The 22,969-nt window shown below is 37.4% G+C and overlaps 1 protein-coding gene across 4 annotated transcripts in view; it reads right to left on the bottom strand.

Moving 5' to 3' along the window:
- Positions 1 to 22,969, bottom strand: part of EBF1 (EBF transcription factor 1) — a 390,547-nt gene that overhangs the window by 85,651 nt on the left and 281,927 nt on the right. For 3 of the 4 annotated variants that reach the window (XM_063292129.1, XM_063292126.1, XM_063292127.1), the window contains exons 7-8: positions 22,072 to 22,153; positions 10,085 to 10,226 (exon numbers count right to left, since the gene is read on the bottom strand). In XM_063292129.1, coding sequence (XP_063148199.1) covers positions 10,085 to 10,226; positions 22,072 to 22,153 — 224 coding nt within the window. The remainder of the gene's footprint in view (positions 1 to 10,084; positions 10,227 to 22,071; positions 22,154 to 22,969) is intronic. The other variant, XM_063292128.1, reaches the window with a different exon arrangement.

The raw sequence follows: 22,969 nt of genomic DNA, 5'->3' as shown, positions 1-22,969 counted from the left end.
AGCACGTCACTTCCAAAGTACAAATCTCTGCATTAAAGCAAAATTAATGTTAGTACTTTGTTTTGAAATTGTAATTATAATATCATGTTTGCTCCCAATTTGTCCATCAGCAATGATGTCACTGAATTACTATTAATAGTTATTACTGAATGTGTTAGAAACACTTAACAAAATTATTTATTTAGGCAAATCAAGAATTTTTGCAATATAAATTGAACTTCCACAGAAGAAGGCTTATAGCCCAGTACAGACAGCATGCTTAGACATTAACATTAAACTACAGTTTGGGGCTACTTTAGATAAACTTCACCACAACTCTGTTTTGTTTATTTATTTATTTAATTTTTATCCTGCCTTTATTATTTTTAGAAATAACTCAAGGCGGCGAACATACCTAATACTCATTCCTCCTCCTATTTTCCCCACAACAACAACCCTGTGAGGTGAGTTGGGCAGAGAGAGTAACTGACCCAAAGTCACCCAGCCGGCTTTTATGCCTAAGGCGGGACTAGAATTCACAGTCTCCTGGTTTCTAGCCCAGCACCTTAACCACTAGACCAAACTGGCTTGTTTGTTCCTTTTTTCTCCTCCAGTGGAAAAGTGTGTCTTGTTATACATAAATCAAAAGTTGTTATTAGTTTGGGTCCATCCAAATAAAGAAATTTCAAAATTTAACTTTTTCATATAAACCATTATTTATATTGTTAAAATTAAGCAAAGTCCCAGTGGATCTGACAGTCTTTTGAAAACCTAAGCAAGTGCATTTATATGGGCTCAGTAGTTTCTAATTTCTTAACTATAGTTCTTTTTAATGACAGTTTGCAAATCTACTTGAAACTCTGATTTGAAACTACTATATCTAGTATTATACATTATGAGCTCTGAAAATGTATAAACACATCATATTATATTATACTAGGGAAAATAATGTGCAAAGTCTGTATACCAGACTTTGTATACCAGAAAATAGTTTTAATCCAAAGAGTGTATTTTAAGGGAAAATGCAAAGAAAAATGGGTATGTAGGGAAAAATGCATAAGGAAATGAAAATAATCCATAAATGGATATGAGAAGAATGTTAAGATTGGGAAAATAAAAAGCCAAGTACAATCACATTTGTATTGGCTTAACTGTAATATGAGGAGTCTCCTTATACACATCAAAAGATCAACCTGCAATGAGAAGGACCAGTATGGTGTAAGACAAAAGACTGCTGGAGTGGATTGGAGCAGCATCTGAATTCCACTCAGATATGAAACTTACTGCATGGCTATGGACTAGCCATTTCTCTCAGCCTAAACTACCTCACAGGACTATGGTAAGAATAAAGTTGGAAGTGGGTAGGCTAACTTGAACTCTTGGAGAAAATATGGACACATAAATGCAATAAATAAATACATAAACAAAGAAAGATGTGAAAGGAAGAGTTTCCTTACACTCCAAGGTTGGGTTCTGTGAGTTTTAGATCAGTAAGACTGATATAACTCCACTGAACACAGAGAGGCCTTAATTCTGAATAAACATATGATTCTTTTTTCCTACTAGATTATAAGATAGATGGATGGATGGATGGATGGATGGATGGATGGATGGATGGATGGATGGATGGATGGATGGATGGATAGATGGATAGATAGATAGATAGATAGATAGATAGATAGATAGATAGATAGATAGATAGATAGATAGATAGATAGATAATGCCAGAAAAGTCACAGCTCTTTAGGTTCTAGATTTGGAGAACCACCAAAAGACTTTAGGATGTTGTATTCCAGAAAAAGTACAAATACTCAGAGCAACTACATCATTGTTTCAGAGATTGTTCCAATGCTTAGTGACTTACTAATTTATATTTAGAAGAGGGTGATTAATGATCTATGTATATCAACTTTAGCTTTGCTGCTGCTAAAACAGCAGCTCCACATCTTCTTCATTTTCCTCTTAGTAGTAGTAACAACGATAGTAAGTCCCTCGACAGAATAAACACATCATGACATCCTATCACCAAGCCAAACACCTGCTACCAGGCACACCCTTAATCCATGGTTTTGTTAGGCTCTGGGATTGGAATGAATAACAGAACAGTTCTCTTCTTAACTCCACTTTGAATTTTAATATCGGGAACTATCAGTGATGACCACAGAATGGCCACATCTAACTTGCTTAGACTTAACATCCTGACTGGTCTTTCCTGTAAGATTTGTACTTCGTACGTAATCAGATTTTGGCTATTGCTGCGTGTTGAGGTTGATACAGAATCAAAGTAACTGCCAAAGAGCTACCGCAGTTTGCAGAACACAGGGAAAAGCAGGAAGAAGAAAACATTCCCCTGGACCTTAGAAAAAAAAACCACCCAACCCTATTTAAACTGCTTGTCAGTTATCAGCTTGACAAGGTCACTTGAATAGATTTGGGAGTATTAGCATAAACCCTCACAGTGAGTTCACAATGGCTGCTAGTGCTTAATGGTACATAAAGTAATTTAGTCACTTCTCTTAGGCATCCTGTCAGAGTGATGAGAACCTCCTCTTTGCATTGTTGTGTATTAGATCATTAGATAATAAAGTGTTAGAGCATGCAAAGCAACAGGGATTCTTGCCCTGCAATTTTGAGGCTATGGCATCATGCTATACCAGTTGTGAGTTGGGCTTTAAATTCCATTAAATACAAAGCCCAAGATGGAAAATGAGCTTGAAGCAATGCTATAACTCTACTGGATAACCTCTGCACATGTCTGTAGTGACATCTGGCTCCTTCCAAGCAGGATTCCACCTAGACATCATTGCTACATTATTGATTGTAACTACCTAGATAGTAGAAACATAAAGTTTGCACTGTTGTCACACGGCAGAGAACAATTTTATTTCACAGTAGTTCAACAGGGTTATTTGTTTTCATAAGTTTAATGTTTGGTCTTTCTTTTGTATTCTTTACTTTTTATTTTTCTCCAGCTTACTTAGCTACATATTTTCTCCTCATGAAGGAAGATGCTTGAAAGAGTCTCAAACTACTAGAGTGATGCCTCCTTTGTGTAATATTTGCAATGTGCAGACAGCCTTGTTAGAGATGGAATTTCACAGGTTCTGATCACATAGTAAGATCACTACCACCCCTTTGTAACCATTTGACCACCAGAAAACTGAGGAAAAGTAACCCTGAGACTAATAGATACTGCCACCAACATGGCTACACATGAGTCCCAGCTCTTTTAATTCTACAGTAAGGCTCATGAACTATTAGTCAACGTTTAAATATTACAATCATATCCTAAGACTAGCACGTTTTTCCTGCCGCCCCTAAGTGTAAGTTCTTGAAGAAACCAAACACAGTGGGGGCTAGAAGACAGCAGTCAGTGAAGATGTAGTCCCATCCTTCCTGGAATCACTCTGCAGTGTCAAGTTACATCAAGTGTCATCTTCATTTATATCCATTGTCTGTGGCTGAGTCAAGGATTCACACAAATGCTATTTTTTAAAAGAATCAGCCCTACTAGTTTTATAACCTTATTTGTAATTTCAATTGATTTGGTCGGGAGAAAAAGATCGTGTAAAATAGATGAAGATGAGGATGAGGATGATGACGACGATAGCCTCATTTGTTCAAAAATTAGTTTTAAATATTGGTCAGCCTTGAATCAAATAAAGTCTTTTGGATAACATCATGTTTCTGTGAACCTAAAGGCTGTCTCTACACATTCCTAGTGTTTAATCTTGATTTCACAAAGATAGTAAAAGTAGCTGCTTTAAATATCTTTGCAGGATTTGTTCTGGTAAGGAATGAACCTAAATTTTCCAGTTACCAAATGACAGAATCACCAAAAATCTGTCTAGGGGTTGTGAATAAACCAGTCTAGAAGGACGTAATCAAAGTACACACTGCATCACAGCAAGTAATCATTGCAGATAAGAATTGCTTTGCTGCATAATTGTCATAATATTATGAAGAGATAATTTATAGCACTAGACTTACAACTGTCTCTAAAATCACTTTGCAGAGCTACATCTTAAATATATATTTTTCAAAGATAAAAGGAGCATTTGCAATAATTCCCATGAGAAAATTTATTTAGGTTATAATCCTATATTAATGTACTCACAAATAACTCAGTGAACTCAGTAAGACTTACTTCTGGTTAAAAATATATACAGAGTATACCAAAAGGCCAATGGCAATAAGTTTTATTAATTTTATTTTATTTTTTCAGAGAACACATTACTGTAGTTAGGAATGTTCAAAGGTCATGCATCAAATGAGTAAAGAAAATGACAACCAGTTTGAATATTTAATGTAATTTATATAAGAAACTATCTATGGGGTCTGACTTTTGGTACACCTTGTTAATACACGGTTTTATCAGATCATTAAGTTTTACAGTAAACATGTTTGTAAGTGTGATACACATGCACAGCCATGCACACACAAACCCCATGTCCACTCTAATATGGTAAAGGGAAGTGGGGATGCAGCGATAATAGGCAACTGCCTGTAGGGAGAATCACATGAGATTCCGTCACATACTGTGAAACTCTGGAAAATCAAAAATGCAGATTGCTAACAGGGCCTACAAAAATAGGAGAGTCTCTTTTACATGTGTCTGCTTTACATGAAGAGCAGCATGGGTATGATGCCCATTCATCCAGTGTCCCCCAACCTCTGAAATTGTCATGAGTACTGATGGTGAGCAGGAGGGGCCCCTATCCAGGGGGAAAAGCGCATGCGTAGTTTAGAGGCTTTGAACTTTCCTTCAAAGAAACTCAGAGCAGACCCACCTTCAGTTTTGGGTTTATCTCTGTGGGTTTCCCACGGTCTTTCAGTTTGGCAAGATTTCCTGTCTACTAGAGTAGGACAATAAACACTAGAGACCAAGATACTGTCTCAGCGTGGTTCTTTGCTCTAAGATAGGACAGAAATGGGCTATATGGAGATAGTAAACTCACTTTTTTTTTTTTGAGTCAGTGTTGTGCCTTTGAGTCAGTGTTGACTCCTGGTGACTGCCTGGACAAGTCTCTACAGTTTTCTTGGCAACATTTTGGAAGTGGTTGGCCATTGCCTGCTTCCTAGGGCTGAGCAAGAGTGACTGGCCCAAGGTCCCCCAGATGGCTTTCTGCTTAAGGCGGGACTGGAACTCACAGTCTCCTGGTTTCTAGCCCAGTACCTTAACCACTACACCAAACTGGCTCCCCGGTAAACTCACATATTGTATTTAAACATGGATCAGTTCTCATTTAAAATGTTCAGTTTTGCCCTTACAAAAATATTTCATTAAAATTGTCCATAAACCACTTAAAATGTTGGCAGCAGCATAGAAGTGACTTTTAAACACCATTTGGAGCAAAAGTGAAAATATATTCTTCATTAACTACTTGATAAATTTCCCTTCACCACTTTTCCTTCAAATTCTTTATAGATTAGGGTTTGTGATTTAGAGAAGTTCTCCTTTAAAACTTACCTCCTAGAGTTCCATATTGATTTGAGTATATTGGTTTTCTCATATATACACTAATGTATATAATTTTGAAACACAAGCAAAAATAAAGACATGTCTGAGTGAAATTATTATATGTTGGTTTACATTAGCCATTGGTTTACTCCCCTTGTACCAAACAGAGCTGCTTACATTAGCATCTGCCAGTTACTACTTTTGAAATATAAAAACTGAGCACTGACCAATGTATTTATTAATGCATGCCTATCAAGGAAAACTCATGGAGGTAACAGCAGAACCTTGATTACAATGAAATAAACTACTGAGTTTTCCTTTTTTAGCAATATCTGACAAATGGACTGAAAAGAGGAAAATTAACTCCAGAATATAGAGCCACATAAAATAATTAGAACCAAAGCATAAGATGGAAGGGTTGGGTAGAAGGTGTTATTCCATATCACTCTCACTCAATGCTGAAAAATATTTCTAAAAGCAGGTGACAAAATTAATGTTTAATTTACTTTTATGTTACAAAATTAACAGGAAGTATTCTACTTTGCTAACTATGCTAATAATCCATACAAATCCATAATCCATTCCAGGTGTTATTCCTGGAAAAACAATGTTGACAATATTTTATGTTAATCCATTTCTAATCCACAGTATTTTGTATTAGTCCCTTTTCTACTTATAGTTATTGTGTACAGTGTATAGCAATAGATGGGACTTTGCTGCTTGATCATTTTATAAATGATCAAACAGGAAGTCTACAAGCAGGAAATCTGTCTTCCCAATATTACAGCGTAGCTCCTGAATTTTGATCCTTCCAGAAACTTGAAAAGCTTCCCCTGGAACCTTCAGAGCTACATGGTTCTTGTTTAAATACAAGGTAGCAATGTTTTAGAAAGGCATAAGGATCTGGAGGAGACACAGCTTTATTTTATGGGAACAGGAGGCATTCACAAGCCTTCCATTCCAGCCCAACAACTGAAGATAACAAGATCATTAAAAATGTAATTTATGTAGGCCTAAGAACTCGTCCACTGTTTTGTGCATGTGTAAAATATCTCCCAAGCAGACCAAAAACTGGATTGGCAAAATCCTTTCCTGCAGATATTTATTCAGATATAAGGCCTAATTATTTCCGCATTCCTTTCTCTCTAAACAAACTATACATAGGATTGCTGCCCTGGCTTGTTCTAGCAGGTTTAGAACGTGTTTCTCACAAAACAAAAATAAAGTGGAGTATCAAATCAAAATAGCTTTGTTACACACGTGACTCCTTTTTCAGATTTTAATCCCCCCACCCTCCATTTACTTTCCATTGAAGCCAATGAATTTTAATTTGGGGTAAGACCAGAAATGGCAACCAAGATCAACAGAGTGCCCTCCATGCTCCACTTACTGAAGCTGGGCAGACTAGCAGATTGGGTTACCCCCATGTTAGAAAGGACTATTAGCTGAAGTCTGATTTTCCTTTTCTCCCCATATTACTTCATTGCACGGAAAGGAGTTATGAGAAGAATTTAGACCAGGTAGCTTTATGCTAAGGGTGAACATAGGAAAGTTTCCAATCTGAAGGAATTCTGGGCTATCCTTCTAACTGGAAGGTATTCGCTGAGTTCTCTCTCTCTGAAAAAAAAAAAATCTGTATTCTATTTTTTAAAAAGGGAGGGGAGGATTTGGTTTGTGTAAGAAACTTCAAGGATGAATTAATAGATATCCTCTGAATACTTCGTTTCCTTCTGATTAATAAAATAACAGCTTGAACATTCCTTAGTAAATCAGGCAAAAATTATGACAGTGGTTTGTTTATTAAATTAGGTTGCTGGCATGGATGGAAAAAATCTATAGTATGAATTATTGCATAAAATGTCTCATGGTCTACATAAAAGTTAAAGCTAAATAAATACAGATGTAAGTTATGTTTATATAATAAGAAACACTGCTGAGCTAAGAATTTTAGGTTGGAAAGTGCAACCTTGTGGATCTGATACATTATGCATTTACCACATGACCAAATTTATTATGTAAGTAGCTCCTATAACATAAAGAGGACTGTTTTGCATATATGCAAAGTAAAATGATAAGGTATAATAATATGCCATCCTGATAATGAGGCAAGAGATTGTGTTTTTTCACCAATGATTCCTACAATAATGGCAGTTCATATTTCCATGCTGCATGGTTTTTTCAACATGGTATTAGTTTCCTAGGATAAATTTCAGATACGCTCAGTGATAAATATTGTTAGCTTTGGCACAAGCTATTTATACATGCATGCTAATACTAATTGGAATTATGGGAGATCAGTATCCTAGTTGTTGCAGTCTCAACAGTCCCTGGCTGAACCTCTCCATGTGGCTTCTCTGGAGCACAATCTCTTCACCCAAATGCAGAGGGCAGACAGACTGGCCTTGAGGGACAGAAGCAAGCACCGCTACCAAAACAACAGTCAGGTAAAAGAGGACTGAGTCCAGAATAGGAATGTAACTTGAGAAAGCAACTCAGACAAGCCCCTCCCTAGTTCTCAGGAATATAAAGGGAGGGAGGGAGAAGCACATTGAGACTTGCAAGACTGTGTTACTATAGTTTTACAATAAAAATAGTACCGACCTACATAACATTGGATTCTTAGTCTGCTCTACCTTGAAGGGCTGACAGTCATCAGTTTTAATGCACAAGGCAAAATCATACACAGCAATTCTTTGAGGGTGGGTGAGGGAGGTCATCAGTAGTGGTAAAACCATCACTTTTAAAACTCTGACAGCTTGGCCAGCTACAGCATTAAGTCTAATCCTTTTTTTTTTCACATCCTGTTTAATTTTTAATTTATCTATTCATTTTTTTTTTTCGTCACTGAGAGAAACAAGCATTATGCCTGCTCCAGGACTGGTATAGCTTTTCCTTCTTACTGGGAAGGCGGGGGAGACACTGAGGGAACAAGATCCCTTTGTATTATCTAAATCATGGGTGGGCAACCAGTACCTCAGTCTAATTTCATGCAGTCTTTGGCCTTATTTCAAAAGTCCTCTGTAAGAAATCAATTCATACTTCTGGCAAGAGGAAGTATGTCCTGGCTGGTTACAGAGAAATAAAGTGTTAAAGAAAGTGACAGGGAAGGGGGGAGTGAGCAAATAAGTGCCCCTTCCACATTTGGCTCTGGGTCTACCTACTGTTTGCTTCAACTCTACCCACCACTGACAATGGACTCTGTATTTATTCAGCTTTAACCATAACCATAACAATAACAACAAGGGGTTGCCCATCCTCTACTGTCAATTCAAGATCTCTTATGTGGCCTGGAGAAGGAGAGGGAGAGGGAGAGGGAGAGGAGGTCATTGTACATCTACTCCAACCAAGCTTTTCACCACTCTGCTACTGAAACTCTGCATTGGTAAATCAGCATTTCCACAATGGCCTCTAGTCTGCTGATGGACTTCAGGACAGTGGTTTTCACTATCAGTTTTGAAAGCAGAGTATGTGAGCCTCATGCTACTGACAGTCTTCTAGTAAGATGCATTCAGCACCCTCTTTGCTTCTTTTAAAGGTTATTTATAGCCTTCATATCCCAGGGTGACCTTGAGAAAGCTGTGTACAAGTAATGCACTGTTGTTGCATAGCCTCAGTTGTTAGTTACTATGTGACCAATGTGTTTGTTTTATATTTCTATCAATTTAGAGTTTCTTTTTAAAGGAGAAAGATGAAAACCAAATAGTTTAGCTAAATAAATAAATAGGACTTCCCCATTTTAAAGTTGCTGGAATAAGATTAAGAAAATAGTGATATATCCATGGCTACTTTGTAAGTCTATATTTCTAAGTGTTAAAAGAAAATGTTCAGAAAGACAGTTGCAAGAAAATGTTCTAATCAGACTCAGGTTAATACATTCATGTAAATATTTGCACTGCAAAATGGTTTACTGGACCCTCAACTCAGTTTCTGACTCAGTCACCAACAGGTTATTCTTGAAATTGGGTTATGGTTTGGGAGTGAGAGGAATATCATTTCATAATCATCCTGTAAGCAATAGGCAAGGAACTTGTGGCCATACAAATGCTGCTGAACTCTGACTCCCAGCATTACTCTCTACAGGGTATGCTGACTGGGGCTACTGGTTTTACAACTTCTAGAGGGCCACAGATTTCCTCTCCTGCTCTAGACATACATTGTAAAATCCACAGTACTTGTTAAAATATTACAGTATCTTGAAATAAAAAAGAGATAAAGTAGTTATTTCTATTTTACAGTCACTGACTCAATTTATACAAATTTGTAGAGACTCACTTTCCTATACATCATAGGATTGGAAATCTTTAGGAACATTCTCAGTGTAACAGAAGGCAACCTTTGTGAATTTAGAACATTAAGTATGTAAATGAACTCTCTACAGATGCTGTTCTTAGCCACTTCAGATTTACAAAAAATAATCAATTATATGATGGTAAGAACTCTCCTATAATAAGATTGAGCCCTACTTCAATGCATAGGCTGGATTTGGAGGACCACTCAAATAGGTTGAAAATTCAGTGCCAGTTTTGAGCAAAATTCTCAAAATTCTGCACCAGTCCTGAGCATGGGAAGAAAATGGGGGTGGGGGGTGGGGAGCCCAAAGACCCACAGTGGAAGAAGAAATGGCAACCAACAAAAAATGCCTACCATGTTCCAGATAAGAAGGCGTACCTTCCGAAGGATCAAGCCTTCGAGCCCTCCGCCCATGTTTGGAGTTATTGTGCACAAACATGTTATCCGACACTGCCAAGACGTGGCCATCCACATTGACTGTTGTAGATACCACAACCTGCAAGTGGAACAGCAATATAAGGAAACACTTTAATGCAATTTAAACTCAAAGAAGCACAGAGACTAATAAACCCAGAATCTCAAATAACAGCTGGGAGCAGCAGAAAATTGCACAGCTATTTCGCATAATAACTAGCGCCTAGACTGTATGACTCTAACAAGAGGTGCTATTGATGAGTGGGTCTTTGGCATCATAGGTTTTTGATGTCATTTTAGTCAAATTGCACAGTTTGTAGCTGTATAAAGGAATATACACTGTTAACCATAATTTTAACAAGAGCAGCTTTATTCACTCCTTTTTAAAACAGCTGGCTGCATATTGCCCCACATCATCCTTCAGCATGCAGGTCAGAAGAGATAAACTGTTGTCACTGCAAATGAGAATTGATTCAAGTGCAAAAACAAAATAAAATGTGGTTCCTAAAGTTGGGATTAGAGCAGCTGAATTCACCACACTGTTAAAGCCTGGAGTACATGCATTTCTCCAAAATTCTCCTGAACAGGAGGCAGAGAAAGAAAGATTGTATGTACTGTATAAAGGATATTTAAGAACTTAAATGAATACTGCTTTTCAAATTCAAATAAACATTTTCTTTATCAAGTTTGAATTCATGGACTTTGCAAACTTTGACTTATTCTAATTCCTTGGAACAACTAGACATGGAAATAATGTTTTGCTGTACCATGTAGGACACATGGAAATATAAAAGACACAGATTCAACAAGCTGATACATTTACTGATAAATTATAATTTTACTAATTTTTGAGCAAGTTAATAAAGGATGTTCATGCAGCGACACTGATAAAAATATGCATTGTTTTGTATAGTCACTATAGTTCAAAAAATAGGATCCAGTAGTGTTATTTATTATAGTTGAATGTGATTTATATTAAAGGGACCTTGTTAGAGGCTGTGTAAAAAGCTTCGGCTTTAAGGAGTCAAGCAACAGAGCAGACAACAGAGGCATTTAGATGATCACATTTATGATACTGGAATTATTATTATTATCACCATCATTATCACCATCTCTTTATCACATTTCTTTATTTATTGTATTTAGTCTAATTTATATTAAGAGAATCTTACAAAACAGCTTCTACTTTAAGCAGTTAAATAACAGGGTATTCAGTGGATGCCTTAAGATCATCACATTTATGATGTTAGCAATGACTCATTGCTATTTGAATTATCCTGGATTTTTTAATCTTCAAACAAGTTTTGCATTTGGCTTGTTGCAGAGAATGGGCAGTTTAGGCTTATAAAATGATGTGTTTGCCTTTGAACAGTGGGTAACCTAGATGACTTTCACTAAGTGCCTGAAGTAGCCATAGTGCAAATGTGTATTGCTTAGGATATGGTTACACAAATATGAAAAAGAATAGCCATCCACTTAACAATGGAGCTCATACATAGGGCTTGCTACAGCACTAACTCTGTCCCAGTGTTGAAGGATTTTATTGTTAAATCACATCCAGATACTTTTGGCTCTCCACACTAATATTAATGTACTGTTGTGTTTGATCATGGAAAGGGGTGGGGGATAAGAAAAGGGGAGAAACCAGGGATTAATAATACAATCTTATGTTTGGTTAATTATAAATTCAATGGGACTTATTCCAAAACAAATAGGGATGATGAGTCAACAAAACAAATCACCAAAGGAAACTTTGGTGGGGCATTTCACAAAACTATTTTCTCTCAAGTTATTGGGAAATTCAGCATCTGCATGGCTGCATCACTGCTTTTTACCAACTTTGCCTAAGTGTGCATTCAACCTAAAGGCTATGTTTCCATTCCGCTACCACTCATTAAGCATCCCAAGCTAATTACCACCTCCCTCCCATGAACCAGCGCTGCCTTCCAGAACTTTTGCTAAAACAATAAGAAATGACCTACACTTCTCCTTAAATTAAACAAGGAAGGGGGATTAAAAATTGAAACCCACTGAGATATGTTTATTCATGCGACCTCTTACAACCAAATATAATAATTGTCTGTTAATTGCAGTTTCAGCTCCCACCTCATGCTTCAACATGTGAAACTGCAATCAGCTGGCTCCTGTTTAATCCACCTATTATGTTGACTAATTAACTTTGCTCCACAGTTTATTTCTTCCTCCATTATCAGCCCCTGTCAGCCTCAAGCACAGCGCCGCTAAGGGAGACCTCAGCCTCTTTGATTGATCACCAATAGATTGACATGCAGATTAATTTAATTAGAATCACCTCACTTGAGAAATGAAAGACAATGGCAAAGGGGCTAATAGATCTGCTCTTATAATGAGGCTACCCTCCAGAGCCAAGGAAGAGGATTTCTGATTTATTTTGCTGAATTCCCCAGTCGCTCCACAAGGCTCTTGCTTTAATTGTTCTTGGTATTGAGAAGCTTTAGCCTCTGAAGAGGTGAAATGCTTTACAAGGATTGCCAAACATTACTTCAATTCTCCAAGGAAGCTGTTACCCTCTCAAAGTTGCTTGAACAGAAAGGGTTGCTTGCAAGAATTTTCTTTACGGGGCTTGAAATGGGTAAAAGTGGAGAAAATGAAGCAAAGTTGTCAAAGTAATATTTTATTAGCTGTAATAAATTTCTCAAAAACATGTTTTGTCATTTCTTGACCTAAAACACTGTTTAATCCAGCAGTTCCAGTTTTTTGTTTATTTAATCTCTCCCTCCCTCCCCTCCCCAATTTATTAATGTTTACAAGCCTGCGAATGTTAACATGATTTGTGCCTGGATATAGCTTGTCACAGGATGCCATTGGTTCATTTCATCACATATTTAAACAGTTTTAGAAGCTAGCGTTCAGAACAAGATAGAACCAGCATATTAATTTGGTTCTGTAATCAAAGTTCATAGACATAGTTCCCCACATGGCAAATACGTACCTGGGTAGAAAACTGCATGTTCTCTGACAGAGATTTCATGCAGAACATTATACACTGACAGCCACTCAATAAAAGACTGCAATGATCAGTCACTTACACCTGTCCAGAATTGAGTTTGCTCTTTTTCGGCTACCAAATTCTATACTATATATGGAATATTGAACTGTTTCAGCTGGACAGGTTTAACTGACTTAAAATGTTATGTTATCAGTGCATAAAAATCCAGTTTTTTAAAACAAAATAATGACATTTGCACAAATTATGTGCACTGGAGTACAGAATATATTTTACATTGATGGGCAATGTACAATCTTGGCCATTCAGCTGAGATATGCAAACATCTCCAACATGTTTATAGTATTATTGAATTCTACACATATAGAAAGCAAAAATCATACACAAGGCACTAAAGATACTCAGATACTGTAACACAATCCTCCTCAAGGGAATCTCATAGGTGGGAGGGAACATGTGATGTTATACATGTCATGATGTCATTGTGCAAATGATGCAAATGACATACTGTATCTCATTTGTGACCTGACATCATGACATAACACACACAAATTACGTAATTTGGGTGATAACATCATGAGGCACGTAATGTCATCATGATCTTTACAGGACACCTATGGCCCTTGCACATCAAGGCGCTGGGGTACTATGCCTTTTTCTACAGTGGCTAATCCATCTGCTTAAGGAATCGGAGACACCAAGCAACAGCTGTTTTTTTCAGATGGAGAAAATTTCTGGGGTGGGGGTAGCAGTGGGAAAGACACATCTAAGGACTGTTAAGTTCTCAATACATTTCAAGTATGCTGGTATCAAGGGTGAAGGCTTTTGCTCCTACTCAATAAAAGATACATGCCACAGTTATCTTAGGAAATTGGTTAGGAACCAGAACAAAGTTTCTATCCATAGACATCCTCTAAATGCATTAGAAATGTACCAATCTCTCCTGTTATATTTCCTTTTCTCAATGGATTTTAAGGCTGCTTTTGATACCTATTTTTGTGAAAAAATCTGGCTGCCTGGAAATGCTGTTAATACACAATTTTAGAGACTAAATAAATAGAGGGGAATAAAAGAAAAGAAAAAGTAACACACTAAAGACTTTCAGGAACATAAATCCAAATAAATCCAACTGTTTAATACTATTCCATTTAAAAGAACTAAATCAGAGTTCCAAATAATGCTGTAACTGGAGTTCTGATCCTACAAAAGAGAATGCAATATTTTTCTCTGCAGGAGAACATTTATTAATTTTTTTTTACTAGAGTAATCTCACTGAAATCCGTTATTTAAGTCTTGCTACCCACAACATCTGCAAGATTGGGGACTCAGTCAACCCCATTCATTGCATAACATAATCTTGCTACCTAGTTTCCTTGAATAGAATTTGATTTACAACAAAGATGCCATACCAGGGTGGCTCTTTTAGAGTAATTAAGAGAAAAAAAAATACTATAAAAAGGAATCCCCTAGAGAAACTGTTTCCAGCATCAGGAAGTATGAAAAAAATACTAGTGGTTATTTGGTGGTCTACTTTAAGAAGTGATTATTCATAGTGCACCTGTAGAACAAGAAAAAAACCATTGTTTCCACACAAACATATAAACGCATATTAATCAGAAGTCAAACAGTTCTAAAGAAAAACATATTCAGCATATACAATACTAAATATTGATGTTCTGTGAAATGCAGAAAAACTAATATGTTCTGAGCTCTTTTGTAAATGGCACTTGCTATTTAATGACCAAAAGCCACACAACTGTTTATTCTGGAAACTGGAAAATCCTATAAAAGTTAGCAAGGCTTCTCAAGAAAAAATGAATTCCTAACTATGGTCCAACTTTTAAAAGGCAACTCATTTTAATTCTGCATTAATGGACTGTATTTTGATCAAACCTTATGCAAAAGTAATTTGTAAAAGAAACAACTTTTGTTTTAGCTTTTCAAAAATGCAACCACAAGGTGGAAAGTATGCAAAGAAGCAACTTTTTTAAAAACACATACCAACCCGTTAAGGAAAAAAAGTATATTCCTGTTTAAAAATTGATTAATGAGGTGCTGACAAATTCATATAAACAAGGGTGCGGACAGGGTGCTGCCAAATCTCAAACCTATCCAAATGTTGTGAAGAAAACATAGTTTTCAATTTGGGAAAAGCAAACAGAAAAAAAAAATTCTGCTGTACCATCAGCTTTTCACAGACTCTGTTTAAACCTTATATAGTTTTGGAGGATAACTACAGAACTCTATAGTTACAGCTGATAACTGAAAGAGTTTTGTTAAAATGTAGTTTCTGAACATTATAATAACTTACATTATCACTGAATGGATATTGTTCTGCATAGTCTTAAATGCAATCCTTTGGCTGCAAATACTTTGCAAGCTAAATGAAACATGTTTCAGAAAGAAAACGGGATTACAAAATCAAACTGTTTATTGGAGTTGAAGCACTGAGACTATTTGTTATGGTGCTTCATCTATTATTTCAAGATTAGGAGTTGCATTGATCCCCATTTTGACTATAGACCATTAAGTTTTGCTAGCCAATTAATTCATGGCACATGCCTGATATTTTCAGTAATCTCCACTTTACTGGAAGGTAATACATATTTTTGTTTACACCTCTGAACACTATGTGGAAGAGGCTGAAATGACTTCTGGACAGACAGATCCTCTCAGCATAGATCTATTATTATTTTGTAACTCAACTTCCAGTCCCAAGATATTAAAAGCCTGACCTAAATTTAAGTAGATGCTTCAGGATGATTAAAATATAGTCACTCATTGCTGATTTTTAAAATTAGCCTCATGAAATGTCATTTGCACCTCTTGAACAGATGCAGCAGTGAATCACCAATGAATACTATTCAAACCAGCAGTACAATAATACTACCAAAACACAGCTTAATTTCTAATATTCAGCAGCAAAGCCCACCATGTATTTCTCAGCACTGGAATGCAGGCAACCCTATTTCCAGCCCATTCCTTCCAATATTTTCAAATCAGCTTTTATTCCAACTGCTTTTTTTTTTTTTTTGCAATGGTGGTGAAGCCCTAGAGTCACACCCACAAAGTTCATCACAAATATTTTCTTTGTAGACACAAGTTGGAAACATTCTATATCCTTAGAAATTAATAATAAATGAAATGTCCTATTTGTCAACAATAACACTGATGTGTGTTTAAATGATTTAATAAGATTTTTTTCCATTGATTATAAAGATTCAAGGGTGGATGGTCATGAGCATTATCATTTGGAGAAAAGGCAGGATAGAAATTCTTAGGAATTTCTAAGAAAATATAGAATGCTTCTCCATTGCCATTTCCTTTCATGAATGGCATACATTTGATCAATTATTTATTCCTGGCAATCCAGATAATGCTTTCTGTCAATCCATTTTCATTTCTGTTTGTGTTCAGATTGAAAATATAAAAAATGAGTATAAGTGAACAATCAAAAGAATAGTGTAGTTCTTTCAAATATTAACTAAAATAACATTATGGCCACAATTAGTCAGAATATTTAGATTATGTGGTGTTTATCAAAGGGATACTCTATAACTTCAGCTTTATTCATTTGCTGTCTGCCTTGCCACCATTATATTCTCAAATGATTTAGTGTACATTATCACAACTACTCTGTTTCATGTGATTAACTTTATGGTGTAAACTGAACATTGTACATTCACATTATCTGCCCACTCGACCCTAAACATCAACACCAGGGAAAGTTGTGAAGGAGGGGAGTCTACCAGGTGTGTGGAAGCTATCCCATGAACTGAACCTTAAGAATATGTAACACGTATGTAAAGCTACCTTCCTGTGTCACTACAGTTTCATCTGCTTCCCATAACTGAACCCAATTTCAAGATGTTTTCTCATTATTTTTGATTCAGTCTAAACTCAGGTGATCAGTACTGAAATGAATGTTTCATGGAAGACAGGGAAATACTAAGCTTCTCAAGAAAGCAGTCATGCACAGCTGAGTGTGAGCAACCCAAGGAGGCTGTTCTTAATATCTTGGCTCTGAGAATGGCTAATAGAATCAGATGTAGGTCCCCTTTTCCTCAATTAATGCTTTTCTTGCCTAGCTAGAATAAATAAATTACACCATCAACAAGAGGCTAGTTTTGTTTTCTACGAATGTTCAAGCACCAGATCTGGGAACTAGGGTAGAAGGGAGAAAAATAACCATTGTCTATAAAAATAGAAATATTTTTTCTCACTGAAGAAGGCATGCTGGATATTAAAGTATGAAGGGTGATCTGCTCTGCTGAAAGTGATTAATTTCCTTAAAATGCTAAGGTCACACTAATTGACATGACCTGTGTAATTAAGCAGTCTCTGTTTACACATGGAAAGCTCAACTGCTGTGAGGCTCAGCTTGCCTGACAGAATGTCTTTACCAGTCAAGAGATCAACAACCTCTCTTATGTCCTACCTAGTCACCTACACAAGCTCCTGATGGCTCTTCTGACAGAACACGCAAAAGCATTACCATATGAAAATCAGCTTACATCTTGGGGGAGTTCTGAACTGGCAGCACACAGGTAAGCTTGAACTGACGCTTTGACAGCCTTTACTGTAGCCTTCACTGTTCGTGCTAGATTGCCTTGTCTATGAAGCAGATTTAACTGGAAGATATTCTGAAATACTTTTTTAATTCGTTCAATCGTGCCTGATTCTTGGAGACTGCCTGGACTAGTCCCTGCAGTTTTCTTGGCAAGGTTTTTCAGAAGTGGCTTGCCATTGCCTCCTTCCTAGGGCTGAGAGAGATAGTAACTGGCCCACAGTCACCCAGATGGCTTTGTGCCTAAGGCGGGACTAGAACTCATGGTCTTCCAGTTCCTAGCCTGGTGCCTTAACAACTATGCCAAACTGGCTCTTTCTGAAAGAATACCTAGGTTCAATAAGGACAAGGCAATGCAGGAGAAAAGCTGGTGAAACACAGGTAGGAGGTCCCTAACCATTCTGCATAAAAAATTGCAAACTGGGAAATATAACAACTATGATCAGAAAACAGACAAAAAGAACCCCTAAGACATCACCAACTTCCAGTTGCCATGACAGTAAATTAGAAGGCATATGGATCCCAGATGAATAGCAGTTGCCACAAGCTTCAGGAATTAAGGATGACAACTCTATTGTTATCATTATACATACAAAAATAAGGATTCCTGTGCCTGCCCTGAAGACAACGAAGCAATGGGAAGGGGTGATCAGAGACTTTACACTGAGCAAGACCAAAGCAGCAATCTGTTAGTCAGATAGCATATCAAGACACTGGAGCACCCATTTGGGATGTAACAGAATGCCCCTCCTCCAAAAAAATAAATCCCTTTCTATTGATCCATGCAGGAATACAAGCAGTCACAGACCTGAAGACACTGCAAGGGATTGTGAAGCTCTGAACAGGAGGTTGAGGGAGATGGGGGCAAGACTGTGTTTCTTCACTTCTTACTGTCCAAGAGCATGGCCCAGGAAGAGAAACAAGAATACTTGGAAGTGAGCAAAGGGCTACCGAGATGATGGCAGCTGGAATGGATTTGATTTTTTGATAATTAAAAATGAGGGAATTCTGGCAAAAGATGAGAAGTACTGTACATCAAAAGAACTGGGACAAATGTGTTTGAAAGGCACCTTGCAAACCTTATCTACAGGGACTTCAAACTGAGTGCTGTTGGGGAGAGACAAGAGTGCTCAAGACACCTAAGACACATAATATTAAAGTTAAATCATGGATTAAAAATGCATCAACAGCAGCTAGAATCACGAACAATCCAACTCAAAAGGCCTGACTGAAGAGCAAAGTCTTACTCCTTTCTTCAAGTCAAAGAGTGTGGGGGTCAAGTGCAACTGCCAAGAAAACTTCCATACAGAGAGTTTGACATACCTTCTCTGTATGAGAAAGAATAGTGCTCTGAAATTCATAGCATCTTTAAGAGGGCATCCTGCTGAATTCAGTACTTACACTATTCATACCAAGTAAGGCACATTCTCAGATATTCAGACACTAAGACATTTAGAGCTTTAAAGTGGTATGTAAACATAAATATTCGTACTGTATTTCTATGCAACTCTATTTGGAAACATATATTCATATACATATGTACATACACATACACATGTACACGTACACATACAAGCACACATACTCCATTGGCATTTTTTTTCCAATTTCTTCCTAATCATCTGACACTATGAAAATCAAAAATAAATAGAGAGCTAAGAGAACAACCAATGCATTTTTACTCAGAAATCCATGGGGCTTTCTTCTTGGTAACAGAGTAATCCTGTATACATCTAGTCAAAAAGTATGCCTGTTTGAATGGAATGGGACTTATTCCCAGATAAGTGTGTACAATATCTGAAGTCTTCATTTCTTAATTCCCTATCTTATTTCATAAAGAATGCTAAATAAAAAAACAAATTCTTAATGATAGAGGAATATGAGTGTAAGGCAGTCCTAACTGCTTCATATTCTGAGATCAGGTGACAACGCTGACCGTGCTTATTTACCCCAGTAAGACCACATTCTAATGATTGTATTGTTCTATACTGTACTATAAAGATACACTGTTTTTAATTTCATGGCATAATAATATCTGAAATGGACAAACTGCCTTTAAGCCAAAAAAAAAAAGTATCTATGAAAAATGGGTATGCTTTAGTGACAGCTCATATGAAAGGCTTAAGCATACCTTGTAGTATAAATTGCATCATCTGCATAATCAAGATAAGATAAAGAAGATAAATAAGATCTTTTCTATGTAAAGGAGCTCTTAATAAGCCAGACACCAAAAGCATCCATAATCTAACCACTGTAGCTGATCTGGCTTATTCTTTTTACAGGAAGCCAGGAGTTTTTCCATTGAAAGAGTGTTACAATACAGTAACACAAAAAACATGAAAATTAGTCAGAATTACTCAAGTGGGTAGAAGTTACCTGCTTAGGAGTGCTGGGTTCACATACATCTGACTCCCTACAATGACGTCAAGGTCATTTGCAAGCAGGTGTGAATTGGTTAGTTTGTGTAATTAATCTTTCTGTTCTACTCTCTCACCTATATCCCCTCTACTGTCCTGAAAGGCCTCTCCAAAGAGCCACCCCCCATTTTTTTTTCTGCCTTGCAGTATTGCCAGATCAAGTGGAAGGATTTTAGACTGTTTGCACAAAGGTACTGATTTGCCTGCAGTCTGTGAGACAAACAATGAAATAATTAATTCAATCTCACTGCCTGGGGCAGCAAAATTGAGCATATTGGGGTCAAATGTCTAGTGGATTTGGTTTAGATTAGTAGACCACATCTTCCATATGCCTGGAATAACTACAGAATAAAATGAAAATTGAAGTGTTATTTAGAACAAAGAACTGCAGGCCTAAGATAGTTTCCAACATTGTTTCAATTTTTGTTGAAGTGAGGGTCTGAAGGTTGTTCCCCATTAGGTTCCAAACTATCTAGGCCAATCTATTTTGCAATTCTTGTAAGATCTGTTGTTTGTTTGTTTATTCAATTTATATGATGTTGTTGTAAGACTTATTTGATCCTGTATAGGTAGTCCTTGCTTAACAATAGTAATTGGGATCGGCAACTCTGTCGCTAAGCAACGTGGTCATAAAGCTAGGCTGACCGTACGTCCCGTTTTGAATAGGACAGTCCCATTTTTTTAACATTTCCCGACCATGCCGGCGTTTTAATATAAATGTCAGTTTTGTCTCGTTTTTTTAAAAATGTTGGAGCCATTATTGGGAAAAGCGGGAAAAAATTGAAATTGAAATTGAAAAGGAGGCTGACTTGGCAGAAGTTCTCAATCTGCAGGAAACCTAAAGTGGGAACTGCAGGAACAGCTGATTGGCAGTGAGCAAGAGGAAGAGTCACTGCGGTCAATCAGTAGAGTGGAAGACGGTTGGAAAAGCATGCCTAGCAGAAAAGAAGCCAATTGGCTCTCAGGCCAAAACGGTGGGAAGAAAATAAAATAAAAGCAGCACGCCAGAGAGGAACAGGTTGTTGGGGACAGCAGTTCACTCGACTCCTCCATTCCTGCCCTCCCATCCCAGCTTGCTGCCTCCCTCAGCCCTCCTGCGCTTCTCCAGCCTCCTGCCGCCTCATTCCTGCCCTCCCGTCCCAGCTCACCACCGCCCTCAGCCCTCTTGCAACCTCTCCGCCCAACACCACCCCTGCACCAGCCTTTCCGGACCCAACCATTGCTGCACCTCCCCCTCCTGCACCTTCCCAGCTTACTGTCAATAACTTTTTTTATCGTCTTTTTTGTGAACACAGAATATCACATAAGTTTAACTCCGTCCTGTTTTGCCATCCCAATGTCCCGTTTTTGTCTCAAGGAAATATGGTCAGCCTACATAAAGCACAATGTCATGTGACTACACCAATTTACAATGACAGTTGTGGCAGTTCCAGCTGTGATGGTTAAGCGAATCCTGCATGGTCGTTAAGCACAACAACACCTGGTCGCCATTTGCGACCTCCTGCTGGCCTCCCCATTGTCTTTGCTTGTTGGAAGCTGGCAGTAAAGGTCGCAAATGGCGATTGTGTGGCTGTGGGATGCTATGAGCACTGTAATTGTGAGCTAGTTGCCAAGCACTCAAATTGAAATCACATGACTGCAGGGATGCTGTGACAGCTGCAACTATGAGGACCAGTCATAAGTTTCCTCATTCAGTGCTGTCTTAACTTCAAATGGTTGCTGAACAAGCGATTGGTAAGCAAGAACTACCTATACTGTCACTGATAATTCTCAGTATGCCATTTAAAAGCACTTCACAAAAATTAGATAAAAATATGATGCCACAAGTAGATTGATACCATGCAAGCAAACACACACACAACATGCACAAATTAATAGCCAGATTACTTGGCTGAAACTTTTCCTAGCCCACATTTTCAAAAAGGGATTAATCATACAGACAGGAAGTGTCACTAACCTGAAATCTCCGCATGTCTCGAGGATTCCCTGCATTTTTTAGGCAGTTCTGGTTACACTTAAGAAAAAATTTCAAGAAGAACCTGTTGGAAAAGAGATAATTTGCTTAGTATACTTGCCCAATATTTGTTTTGCTTAATTATTAAAATCTATCTATTCAGTATATGCAGGCAGGCAAAGGTCCATTCTGCCTCCTTCTAATTTCCTTAAATATAATCTTTTAAGAAATAAGAAAAACAGCTGCTGCTGCTGAAACCAATTTAGTCATCAACGTTCTTAAACACACCCTTGGAACTTGAGTCACATGGAAAACGTACAGGAGAGATGGGCAAGCCACTTCACGGGGGTCTCTTTGCTGGAATTCTGGGACGGGCTATTTTATATTCTGAAGTTCCTTTCTGTTTACAATATTTATAATATTTTAGGCATGACAAAATGATCCACCTTCACTGCCACAAAACAACTCTAGTTTTCACAAAGGGCAAACTTCTACACCAGTACCATTTCTACTTCTACAAAGCAGTTTGAAGCTGAGATGCGATCATCTTCTTTTCTTCAAAACTCTAAACACCGAGGGAACAGCAAGAACCAATCAGTATCCATCTTCAAGTGACCAATAGGCAGGACCAAAAAAATTCATCCAATCAGGAACCTGTTTCTGAAACTGTCATAGATCTCAGAACAACAAAATTCCTCTCACCCTGATTCCACACAAAAGAGAGTAAATTGCTAATGCCCCCTACCATTTTTAGATCATGTCTATTATTTGCAAATGAAACAAACAAACAAACAAACAAAAACAGAGGAAATTGTTGTCAGGAAGTTTTCCATGTGCAAAGCTGCCTTTTGTTCTGCATTTAAAATTCTCTTGCAAGCTGTGAACATGAAAGAATAGCACA

Source organism: Candoia aspera, chromosome 2 (assembly GCF_035149785.1).
Source record: "Candoia aspera isolate rCanAsp1 chromosome 2, rCanAsp1.hap2, whole genome shotgun sequence".
NCBI lineage: Eukaryota > Metazoa > Chordata > Lepidosauria > Squamata > Boidae > Candoia > Candoia aspera.
Note: the sequence above shows the minus strand (reverse complement) of the source record. Positions and strands in the feature narration are given on the sequence as shown.